The sequence below is a fragment of the Crinia signifera genome, chromosome 5 (genome assembly GCF_055691185.1).
Source record: "Crinia signifera chromosome 5, ASM5569118v1, whole genome shotgun sequence".
Classification (NCBI taxonomy): Eukaryota; Metazoa; Chordata; class Amphibia; order Anura; family Myobatrachidae; genus Crinia; species Crinia signifera.
The window spans coordinates 199,215,724-199,228,442 of record NC_139221.1 but is presented as its reverse complement, the minus strand read 5'-3'; the positions used below and the strand labels follow the sequence as shown (position 1 = coordinate 199,228,442).

At 41.8% G+C, this 12,719-nt stretch overlaps 1 protein-coding gene across 1 annotated transcript in view; it reads right to left on the bottom strand.

Annotated features, from left to right (window-relative positions):
- LOC146080772 (dynein axonemal heavy chain 5-like) overlaps positions 1-12,719 on the bottom strand; it is a 357,582-nt gene that overhangs the window by 58,945 nt on the left and 285,918 nt on the right. The window contains exons 67-72 of the mRNA XM_083188420.1: positions 11,331-11,709; positions 7,632-7,903; positions 7,097-7,261; positions 6,183-6,450; positions 2,354-2,475; positions 933-1,280 (exon numbers count right to left, since the gene is read on the bottom strand). Of these exons, the coding sequence (XP_083044546.1) occupies positions 933-1,280; positions 2,354-2,475; positions 6,183-6,450; positions 7,097-7,261; positions 7,632-7,903; positions 11,331-11,709 (1,554 nt within the window). The remainder of the gene's footprint in view (positions 1-932; positions 1,281-2,353; positions 2,476-6,182; positions 6,451-7,096; positions 7,262-7,631; positions 7,904-11,330; positions 11,710-12,719) is intronic.

Here is a 12,719-nt window from a genome sequence, read left to right as displayed (position 1 = left end):
TGGGGAGGTGGGAAACATATTTCATGTGTTTTGGACATGCCCAGTACTGACCAAATACTGGTCAGATGTTTTCGATTTACTTAATAGTGTATTAGCTCTTCAGCTATCCCCCCCCCCCCCCTCTCCCCCTCCTTGGCCCTACTGAAACGTTATATTAATCGCAGCTCGTGCAGCCCTAGCCCAACTTTGGAAACAGGATGTACCCCCCTTGATCCTGAAAGTGATCCATTAAACTAATTTCAACTTTATTATGGAAACTGAATTTATGCCCTACGCTTGTTAGGCATCTTCACCTATAGTACAATGGTCTTACTGGCACACATATGTCACTGAGGGCGAGGGAGCACAGTACTTTCCCTTTAGAGTAAGCCCTTTACAATTCAGTCTCATTGAGAAGGATACTGTCTCTTTAATATCCCAGATTGTACATAACTTGAGATGTTTAAATTGTGATGTCCCTGTTAAGATACTATGTACAACGCATGATTATTTACATTTTCATGTATGTTGATGGACCTTGTGTGACCCCTTTTCCCCTATGTTTTTGTTTTCTGATTTCTTGCTTCTGTACCCCATTTCTACGATAATTCTCAATAAAAAATGTATTGATGTTACAAAATGCGATCTGGTTACTAAAGAAAATGCGACTTTACCTGCTTGTAGGATAATTTCCCAAATTTGCCTCATAATGCCCTGTAGTATATTCAGGTGATATATGAGAAATGGTTGTGAAAACACCACTTTCACATTATTTTAGTAAAACTTATTTTGATAAACACGCCTTCAGTACCCCAGTCATTTTGATTTAACCATCTCAACCATGGATATCCTTAAAACCTGTTTGTATCTTGAAAACAGATTATAAGAAGCACTGCTCGTATGGGTCCAAACAGTGAATAACATTCAAATATCAAAACTGAAAACTAATTTACCTCAGGTGTATCTACCAATGGCAGCTGCTCTATATACTGGTTATAGTCATCAATGGTTTTGCCCTTAGGGATTCCATAGCCTTTATAGAAGTAAAATTTATCCATAAACATGTGTTCTCCAAACCAGACTTTTGTAAATGTATTTAGCAATGTCTTATCCAAATCATCAGTCACACGTCCACCATACTGCACTTCTCCAAGCATATAACGCAGACAGCTCCAATTCACTGGGCGTTTAGTGCCCACATCATCCAAATGGTTTTGGACAAACTGCACACTGGCAGCAAAGTCGGCTTGGTTAAACTCATATGGGATGTTCCAACCCAAAGGACCAAACTTTCTTCTTTCCTACAGGAACAAAAATAGGCTTATTACAATAGTGTAATAAGTTCTGTATGGACACTGTAAATCTGTTACACCAATTATATACAATGTACTGTACAATCCTTGAGCATGGAGATAAGTGGAAAAACTATTTTCAATTATTTACTTCAAGAAAGAAAACCTCACTTTTGATAATACTTTATTTTTAAATTGAACCAGCATTATTACTCCCTGTTGAAAAGCAGTACGTCATTATTTAGAAATGAATAGAAAATACATTTCTGCTGCGGTTGATACATACAGTACTTAGTAATGGTTCGTTTTTTAGATGTTTACTCTTTTTAATTAGATTATTGGTTACTTGCTGGTATTTTGTGACTTATTAACATGAAATAGGAACTGTGTTCTGGTTTGACAATAAAGGCGACTTTACATTTTATCATTGCTTAGCTTGTTAATTGGGGTAAATCCCCTATAAAAGCTGACCTCTGCAATGTGCTCCGGTGTTTGACCAGAGGAGGCCCAATAGGGGGGGAGACACCATGAGTCACTACAAAGGGTGACATCAACCCTAGTGAGGCCACTGAGTGATTCCAAAACTTTTTTTAATCACAGCACGCTAGAGTATCAGTTTTTTTTTTTTCATGGCACCAATTGGTCAAAAGGTTCTTAAGGAACAAGATTCCATACCATTATATATGTACAGTACATTATAGGGGATATGTATCAAGCCTTGGAGAGAGATGAAGGGGTAAATTTACTAAAGCTTCTAAAAATAAAACGAGGTGATGCCCATAGCAGCCAATCAGCTTCTAACTGCAATTTTACATTTCTGTGTTTGAAACGGTTAAGAGCAGTTTGGTTGGTACTTTACCACTCTCCACATTATCTGTCTGCAAGGTTTTAAATATTTCCATATATATCTTTTATCCACACCAATACATATTCTGCTATTATATTGGATTCACTGATATTCCATTATTACAATGCCTATAAAAATAGATTATGCTCTGTGTGTGTGTGTGTGTGTGTGTGTGTGTGTGTGTGGACCCATAGATTGCCTGTTCTTTTCTGGCATAGTATTAGACAACTGGTACCTGCACTGTTGTATGGAGAAAAGCAACAGCATACAGCAATGGTTTCCACTGTGGAACATTGGTTACATCCAGTAGTTCTTGAGAAACTCCAGAATATGTCCTCTTTAATCCTGCTTTCACACCTGCCAGCAGAAACATAACATAAGGGGAGGAAAATAAAAATAAATTGTTACCTAGGTACTGTAGCTTCAAGTGATACATATGGCACTGATGTTAAGTCTAGTGAGGGTGGGTCAGGATATGTAGATGGTAATAGGGATATGGGTACACAGACATTTCTTGCACCAAAATAATGATGAAGGTTACCAAACCAAGTGAATATCTGCATTATTTCAGTCACTGTAAGTGCACTTAAGGCCTACTTACATTCACCTTAGGCACCAAATTAAAAAAAAACTTTTTGGGAGGGTTTAAGAAGAACGGAGTTTCAGTCTCAATATAATCAACTTCATTGCCCAATCCTTAACCTTGGCACTTAAACCCATAGTTTCCAGTGTCCCCCAGAGGAAAGATTGTATTCTAATTAATTTATTACGTTGTTATGAAATAAAGTGCATGTTATTTGTACAATATATACTCAGCCCTTTTGCACACAGTTTAAACATCAAGCACTTTATACGAACACTTTATATTGGCCCTTTGCAATCAGTTACAAATTGAATGACAGATCTGCTCTCTGTCAATCTCAAGTCAATGATGCCCAAAATATGGTCTGTGGACTGGTGTTGGCCCACCATAACAACAAACATTAGGTTTGACCTGATGCACCATATTTTTAACTGCCACAAACATTTATGCAGAAAATGAATGTCAAGTCTGCAGCTGCTGGTCACATGACTGCTTCCTGCTTATTACACAATACTGTGCTGCAAGCAAGGTAAAGCCTGGTAAGCAGCAGTTATGATCAGTAAACAGATGATGGCTTGCACCAGGACGAACAGTCTTATCAGTGGACTTCTGACCAATACCCCTTTTACACCAGAGGTTGGACCCGGGATATTGCCGCTCCAGTCCGGGGCGGGGCGTGGTGTAAATAGGCTGAAAAAAAATAACACGGGTCCTGTTTCCTGGGAATCTGACCCGGCAAATGTTCAGGGTCGGACACGGGCTTATCCGGGGCTGAGGGTGGTGTAAATGGTCATTATCCGGGTTATTTGGTGGGGAGAAGGTCGCAAAGAGCTGATTGGTGCTTCTGCAGATGATGTCATCTGCCGGAGACCCGCACAGGGCACATGGAGCAGCAGCAGCAGAAGCAGCGTTACCACGCTGTTTGCAGCCTGTACCCTACACTACAGCAACAGTCTGTGGTGGAGGCACTCTCCCCAGTGTGTTTACAGCCTCATCTGCAGCAAGTTTGTGTTCATACGCATCTTTATCTTTCTTTATGAGAATGCATTACATCTATAAAGATTCCAATGTATGATGATTTTATGCATATTTTCAGCTTAATAAAGCAAAAAACTTGAAGAGTTTCGTGTTCCATTTCTTGTGCCTCATCATCAACAGGCCAAAAAGCCATTTTTTTATGACAGCAGCAAGGAAAGGCAGGGCTGATCCATTTTCAGTGTAAAAGGGCATTACCTGGGAATAACCCATATTGAACTGCAGTGTAAATGGAGTATGAGGCAAGGCATGCCCTGGCAATTTCCCGTGTTCAATTTCCATCCCGGGTCCTACCAGCATTCTGGTGTAAAAGTGGTATAATAGAGTCATTCAACCGATCCCAAAATGACCCAGTGTTTCCGTCTGCCTTTCATGTAGAGCGGAATAAGGAAGTGTGAGCAGCTTGTCTATGAGATGGGGAGCATATGGTTTGCAGCCATGCAGAATGCAGTAATCTCCCATTATGGCCCATACACAGATTTATTTTTGTTAACCATGCCCTAAATAACATAAAAAAATATTTTTTTTGTTTTCACTCCATTTTCACTGAAATGTCTGGACATTACATCATTGTGTTTTCTGCATTGCTGCAATAAAAAAAAAAAAATAATAATATATATATATAGGTTGTAGCAGTGGTCCGGCACTCCTGCTTCAGGATTGGTGTGCTCCGGTGCTTGCAGCGTAGTAGCAGATAGTAGACAGGTGGGGTGTGCTGCAGCACAATAACGGAGACTAGTCAGCGTAGATGATAGTAAAAAGTTTTACTGCATAGCATCAAGCATCTCTGTGCCGACGTTTCGGGGTCCCGTGTGCCCCGTTTTCAAGGAGGAAAGAGATATCTCTTTCCTCCTTGAAAACGGGGCACACGGGACCCCGAAACGTCGGCACAGAGATGCTTGATGCTATGCAGTAAAACTTTTTACTATCATCTACGCTGACTAGTCTCCGTTATTGTGCTGCAGCACACCCCACCTGTCTATAGTATATATATATATATATATATGGAAAACAAGGGGGTATCAGAGTGCGCTAGAATACAACAATGGTAGATTTAAACAATCGATGTTTAATATATAAAATATAAAAAATGGTACAAATATAAAAAGAGCCCCTATAGTCAGGGGTATCTCAAAAATACAGTTTGATGAACAGATATGATTGTTGTTCAATTCCAGTGGTCTTGATCACAATTAGCCCAACGCGTTTCGTCAAAACATGACTTCATCAGGGGCGGATATAGTAATCAGCAATAACCATATAAATCACAAAAACAATAAAATTTGTCGCTCAGCAATCTCGAGTCACTTTTGATGTGACAACAGCAATCGTTAAGAGACAGGCGAAAAGCAAATTCTATAAACAAAATTCAGTTTTCATCGTGATATTCTCAGTAATATTCCAATAAGATTTCAGCAATCACAAATGCAGGATGTTTCCAAAAAGAAATATCAAGAAAATTTGCCAGATGTATGAAAATTATCAGAGAGCTTAGGATCCAACAACCAGTCAGCAGGGGTTGCACTGGTGAACCCCTGCTGACTGGTTGTTGGATCCTAAGCTCTCTGATAATTTTCATACATCTGGCAAATTTTCTTGATATTTCTTTTTGGAAACATCCTGCATTTGTGATTGCTGAAATCTTATTGGAATATTACTGAGAATATCACGATGAAAACTGAATTTTGTTTATAGAATTTGCTTTTCGCCTGTCTCTTAACGATTGCTGTTGTCACATCAAAAGTGACTCGAGATTGCTGAGCGACAAATTTTATTGTTTTTGTGATTTATATGGTTATTGCTGATTACTATATCCGCCCCTGATGAAGTCATGTTTTGACGAAACGCGTTGGGCTAATTGTGATCAAGACCACTGGAATTGAACAACAATCATATCTGTTCATCAAACTGTATTTTTGAGATACCCCTGACTATAGGGGCTCTTTTTATATTTGTACCATTTTTTATATTTTATATATTAAACATCGATTGTTTAAATCTACCATTGTTGTATTCTAGCGCACTCTGATACCCCCCTTGTTTTCCATTTCTATCATTCGGATCTTGTCTAACAGGAGATCCTTCAGAGGTGCTGCTTCCATTTCTAATAGCGCAGGAAGGGGTTCCCCCGTATCTATATATATATATATATATATATATATATATATATATATATATAAAGCTGGGCATTAGTATGATAGAATAAAAAGGTAAAGTAAGGGTTAGTGGAAATAGAAGCTACACATACTAGTTCCAAACAATGCTTTATCTGTGTGAGGAAACCTTTAGTATAAAGTACAGTAGGTAGCATGCGATGCATGGGATTATACAATCAGGACCATGGAACTTTCAGAAAGAAACTGGCATTGTAGAATATAAACTGCTCTGTATTCTGTTATTCACTCTTATATTAACTTTGTGCACAAGTATAAATTAGAAACATTACCTTGAGGTGGTTCATTAGTGAATTTTATTGATGATTGCAGCAGATTTATAGGGAACTTGGGGTGTACTTCTGTGGTCACCCATGTCCTGAATCCCTCGTGCACACTTTCTGTCACAGTAATCGTATCCAGCAATTCATCCATGAAGTCCAGACCCAAGTGACAGTTCTGAAGAAGTAGCCATCCACCATCTTGCATGGACTGACTTAGCAGACGTCTGGCGTGGACCTCTTGTCCTTGACCCATTGATATAGCACGGCAAGGAGCATTCTATTAAAACAAAGATAAAAAAAAACATATGTATGTTTTTTATTGAAATGGCAATAATAAACACTTCTAAGAATCATCAAAATATCATGTTCAAAGGTATCACAGAATAATAACATACAGGACAGAGATTCGGAGAATCCTGTGCGCTTTCAATTGATAATGGCCTGTATGCACTGACATATCTAAAAAAAAGTGCTGGGTGTGCAGAGGCCCACACACTGCACAGCCTGCACCCATATAATTATACTTTCTGCTCTGGTGGAACTTTTCCTGTGCAAGCTCAGTATAGAAGTCCACAGGAACAAGGAATTGGTGCGATGTTCCTGGAAACCTAGGCATACACAAAATCCAGAGTCTACTGTTCTGCCAGAGAGCACATGGAGCCTGCACATTAGCCGTTTCCTCTTTTAAACTACCTATGTGTGGACATTGCCTAATAAGTAAAGAGTGGACAATTCAACATAATCCCGAAGCCAAAAATATTTAATTTTACCATTCTCTCAAATTGCAAATGTCTGCATAGCTTATCAATTACCAAATGTAGTGATAGCTGTTGCCTACTAGAACAAACAACAAAATGCTCGGTAAGCTTTATGGTTAACCTTTGGGAAACAATGAAGGATCTCCAGCCTATGTTATACCATACCTTGGATTTGGCCAAGCGCTCAATGTTTTCTGTAGGATCTGACCCCATTGACAGGAAACAAACCAGAGGAGTTCTACAATCACTTTCAGTCCACATGGATTCCATGTCAAGAATAAAACCTTCAGCATACCTTACACCAAGAGATTCCGCTATGTAATGTCTAGCCTACAAAACAAGCATAAAAAATACTAAAAAAGTACAGTAATGAAGAATGTGACAGCAAATACACTGATTATCTTGTACATTTGGGGGGTTCAAAGTGGAGGTGATCAAAACTGCATCTTCACAATTAATTATTTTAACAGTATTGAAGGTTATGCCATTTTCCTTTAAAGATGACTGGTATTTATTGCCATAAATCACAATGCTACTGTATGACAATAAGTGGCATGCGTTCCCTTTTTCATTTGTTAATGGCTCATAAAAATAAATGCCAGATTAAACTGTACTACATATGTACAGATGATGGCTTTAAATTGCAGTTCCCCAGGAAATGACATGCAGATGAAATCATTACATAATAATATAGCGGTACCTGTGCGATGGTTCGATCAGGACACCAGCTCCGAATAAGGAGCAGTTTCCTAAAAGTATCCAACAAACTATCATAACTATCAGGTAATGGAGATTCTTCTGGGGCTTCCTCATCAAACCAGATTTTCCATGTTTTCTCATTTCTTGCCACTTGTCCCAACAGGTTATTAAAGGGAGGTAGATTAGACAACTGCACCAGATTGAGCCAGGTCATATCAAGTATCCATTTTTTTGGTTTTGGCTCTACAGAATTTAGATCTAGTGTTGCACCGCCTGTAAGGAATGAAGAATGCTGGTTTCACAAATGTCTCATTCTGAGGTTAACGGGGATTTGTATCAACATTTGGAGAGACATTGGGGTTATTCTGGTTGATTTCGCAGCCTTGCAAGACCCCCAAACCCCGCCCGGCGAATGAACGCCTACCCGCCTCCCCCTCGAAGGCTGTTAATGGATGTTTTGCATAAACATCTATTCGTATGCCTCGGGTAACCGTCCACATCTTTCGATGCAAGCATATAAAAGTGACTTTTAAGTCACTTACATATGCGTGAACGCTGGCACGGATATGGGCGGGCAGCTGACATCCGGTGATGTCAGCTGCCTGCCCCCCACACCAGCGTCACCGCCTCATTACCATGAGAACGTCCAGCGTTCTCATGGGAACGCCCATGGAACGCTGGGTGTTCCCATATGGTGATGGGGCAGCCGGGCCCCCACTGCCCTTCTCCGCCCCCCCCCCCCCCCCCGCACGCCGTCATGGGTGCATGCACCCGGCGAACCGAAAGTTTGCCGTGGGTGCATGCACCCTACGTCTGAACATGCACACAGACGCGCCTGCGCATGTGCAGACGCGCAACATCGGTCCTCCGTGCAGAGGACCGAAGGAACTTGAATAACCCCCATAATGTGGAGAAGTTGTCCAAAGCAACCAATCGCCTTCTACCATTTATCTAGCATAGTCTAGGAAATGGCAGTTAGAGGCTAATTGGTTGCTTTGGGCACTGATTTCCCTTATCTCTCTCCAAGGCTTGATTTGCAAAATAAAATGCATAATGATATGATTAAAGACCACACATAAGCAAATCTATCCATATTGTTACGGATTCCCTGTTATCCTGTACAACAGTGGTTCCCAACCCTGGTCCTCAAGTACCCCCAACAGTGCACATTTTCCAGGTCTCTACACAGAATCACAAGTAAAATAATTAGCTCCACCTGTGGATCTTTTAAAATGTGCCTGAATAATCTGTGCACCTGCTGGGTGACCTGGAAAACGTGTACTGTTGGGGGTACTTGAGGACCAGGGTTGGGAACCACTGCTGTACAATAATAAAATAAAAAAAGGATGTATGACTACTATTGCTAAATACAGTTACTTTTGTTTAACAACCTGGTTTTCAGTCACTTCCTTTAAAGGACACGTCACACAAAATGTCAATTAGAGACAAGCATCAGTCCTTTGCAGGGAAATAAAGAGGGTGGCATTTCAATGGGGCATGGCCATGAAATACGGATCTCTAAAGCAAAATCTTTTTGAGTTTTATTTAATCCATGTTTTAGGATTCTAAGGGCTATTTCACACTCTCCGGCTCCTGCCGGGCTGCGAAACCCCGCACGGCCAGGAAGCCATGCCGCACACCGTAGTTAAAAATGGACACAAATGTGTCCATTCACATGGGTCGGAAAAGGCCCGGCCGCCCGGTTGCAGCCGGATCCCACCACTGGAAGGGACGACTGCTGGGCTGTGGCCATCCCCACCCTTGTAAACTGCTGTGTGCGGCACTGCTTCCTGGATGTGCGTGGTTTTGCTGCCCGGCAGGAGCATGAGGGTGTGAAATAGCCCTAGTTTGTGGAATTCTCCTCTGGGAGAGTTGCTCAACTGCCTGCTGTTAGGCCTCTCTTGAGGTGATTCTTGATACTAAAATGATACACACATAACATTTGTTTAGCCATGTAAGAGTATGTATACAGCAGCGGAGCAAAGTTGATAGATGCAGACCTGCCTGCCATTTTTATGGGAGCAGAGTCAAAAAATGTCTAAAAATTAATTTGTAGCATATATATATATATATATATATATATATATATATACATATATACTGGGAAAGACCGCACTCTCACCAAAACGCACAGCAGTGGGGTGCCCAACCAAAAGTACAAACCCAAAAGGGCGTGCACTCAAAAATAATCCAAGTATCTGCACACTAAGGAGCAGAACGGCGAGCACTCGCCAATCACAAAACAAATTTTGTGAAATCCAAAAGGTAGATAATCAAATCAATGAAAAGTCACCAGAGTCCAGCATAAACAAATGAGTATATTTAGTGTGACAGCCCCGACGTTTCGGTCCAAATCATGGACCATTATCAAGGAGCCTAAGGCACACAAAAGAAAACATATAGCATAAATACACTTCGAATGAAACAGACAGTGTATAGAAACAGCAAGGTACAGGTTACAGCTTACATAGTCATCATAGAAGTCTGGTAGTCAGCGACGGGAGTAATCTCTGCCTGGTAGGATCAGAGTCAGCTACCACCATAGTGCAGTCCAGGTCCCGCTATTTATGTGTTTAAAAGGGGGCGGAGGTGTGCAGCGAGCGCGCCGAATTAGCCTGCGTGTCAGGCTGCTGGAACGCACGCTGATATCCGGTGAAACCGGAAGTGACGCGGCCCGTGGACCGCAGTATGGAACGCACAGCTTCTGGGTACTCCGGGGCTGTGTGTCCAATGGACGGTTAAAGGGGAAGAATATTGCGCTGGGATACTAAGGCACTATTAGAGTACAGAACAGTGACGGTGTCACTGTATTCAAATACATCGGGGTAACATGCAGTAAACGGAGCGCGCAATATGGATATGGTATATACAATAAATAGCGGGGGCTGGTGTTAGATCAGAGCAGCACAGGAGTGGGGCAAGGGAGAGAGATATATGTGAATGGAGAGATAAAGTTAGAGTGATAAAGTATGAATGCCAGGATATATTATAATCCAGAGGGGTCAGAGAAGAAAGAGGTCACCATGGTAGTGAATGGACAATCAAGACCATATTTACATACCTAAATCATAGAGGTGTCTGAATATACAATAAGTGGGAATATACCTTTTGGATTTCACAAAATTTGTTTTGTGATTGGCGAGTGCTCGCCGTTCTGCTCCTTAGTGTGCAGATACTTGGATTATATATATACATATATACACACACACACACACACATTACTTCTAGACACTGATTCAACAACATGCGCAGGAGCCAGGCAACGAAAGGGTTCGGCTAGTTACACATTCGCTGGGCCATGCGTTGCAGGGAGAGAGGGTCTGGGGCAGAAATGGGGTTCTCCCATGGAAACACCCAGTATTGCCTGCCAGGGGGGGGCGGGCATTCGGCAGGGCGACGATTTTTGCTGCTTACCGAGACAAGCTGAATCAGGCCTCTAATGTGTAAATCCAAAAAGGTTGGAATTGTTGCCATGATCAAATACATTATGGACACAGGAGAAAAGGGGGACAAGACAGTGCATCATTTTTTGTGTTCCTTAAAACTTGCCCCCATCCTCATAATGGCTCCATAACAGCCTGCCATACTACATTCTATTTTCTATTTAGTAATACAATGTCTGTCTATTGCCTACTGCCAATATCACAGTCTTCCATCTACAATTAATATTACATAGAGAGAGAACTTATTTATATTTTACCTTTGATGAGTGTCTGGAATTCGTTATGAGAAATTTTCTTAGCTTGCAAGTCTATCTTTAATGCCATTAACAATGTAAAAAGAAACTTGTGGTCTTCATACAGGCCTCGAGCAGTGTACTTAAACACCTCAAAGGTTAGATACTCAATGATGTTTGCAATTCTTTTTGATGTCAGCTGGGATTTCACAGATCTTTCCATTGACAAATCAAAGATGCCCAGGAACTGGCGGAGTGATGTCTGATACATTACATTCACCAGACTCATCTCCACAATGAGAAAGTAGAGGATGCTGCCACGCGTGGCCACAGGGCGATACTCCTCACGAGCTGTATTAATCTTCAACTCTGTCTCTGCTGCAATTGTCAGCTTCTCGCTGACCTAAATGATAAATACAAGACATGGGTTGCGTTTCTTTATTATTCTGAAGAGTGATTTGCAACAATGTTTTTCTGTTTCTGAAGAATTACAACATTTCATGGCAAATTTTCTGCTCTTTGGTGAACCCAAAACCTGCACCATATATACCAGAACGATTACTGGCAAATAACTTTCTGGTGATCATTTTATTTTAATGAACACAATACAATACTGTACTTTTTGCGGATTCAGTACTGAATCCAGGCGGTCGGGATCCCGGCGTTCAGAATCCCGACGCCGGAATCCCGACAGCCAAAATCCCGACAAGGGGGGGACGTGGAACGCCCCCCCTTGCGGGCTCGCTGCACTCGCCACGCAGCGGGCCCTGTGCCTCGCTACGCTCGGCACACTAATTAATTCTCCCTCCAGGGGTGTCGTGGACACCCACGGAGGGAGAATGTGTCGGGATTTCGGCGGTCGGGATTCCGGCGTCGGGATTCTGAACGCCGGGATCCCGACCGCCGGGATTTTAACTGCATCCCCTTTTTGCAGGTACATGAACCCTGATCATGGTATAGTCCAAATAGTGCCACGCAGGTGGTCATTCTTTTATTCTATATATAATACTAAACTAAACAGTGTGGAAAAAAAGGAGTATTCTTAACAAAAAAAAAACGAAATAAAAAGGATTTTACAGCTACTAAACTGACCCATACAATAAGCTACCATTGTTACAATGGGTGTGGTATAACACACCATCAGTCGGGATTCCGACAGTTATTAGTCCGACGTTGGAATTCCGACTGCACAGCGGGGGGGGGGGGGGGGGGGGGGGGAGTGCAACAAAGCCCCTTGCGGGATTGCTGCGCTCGCCACAATGCGGCACAGTGGCTCGCTGAACTCCCCACCTATTTTATTCCCTCTCTATGGAGGTCGTGGACCCCCACGAGGGAGCAGTCGGGATTCCGACGTCGGGGTAATGAGTGTCAGAATCCTGACTGTCGGTGAGTCGTCCGGCACCCGTTACAATT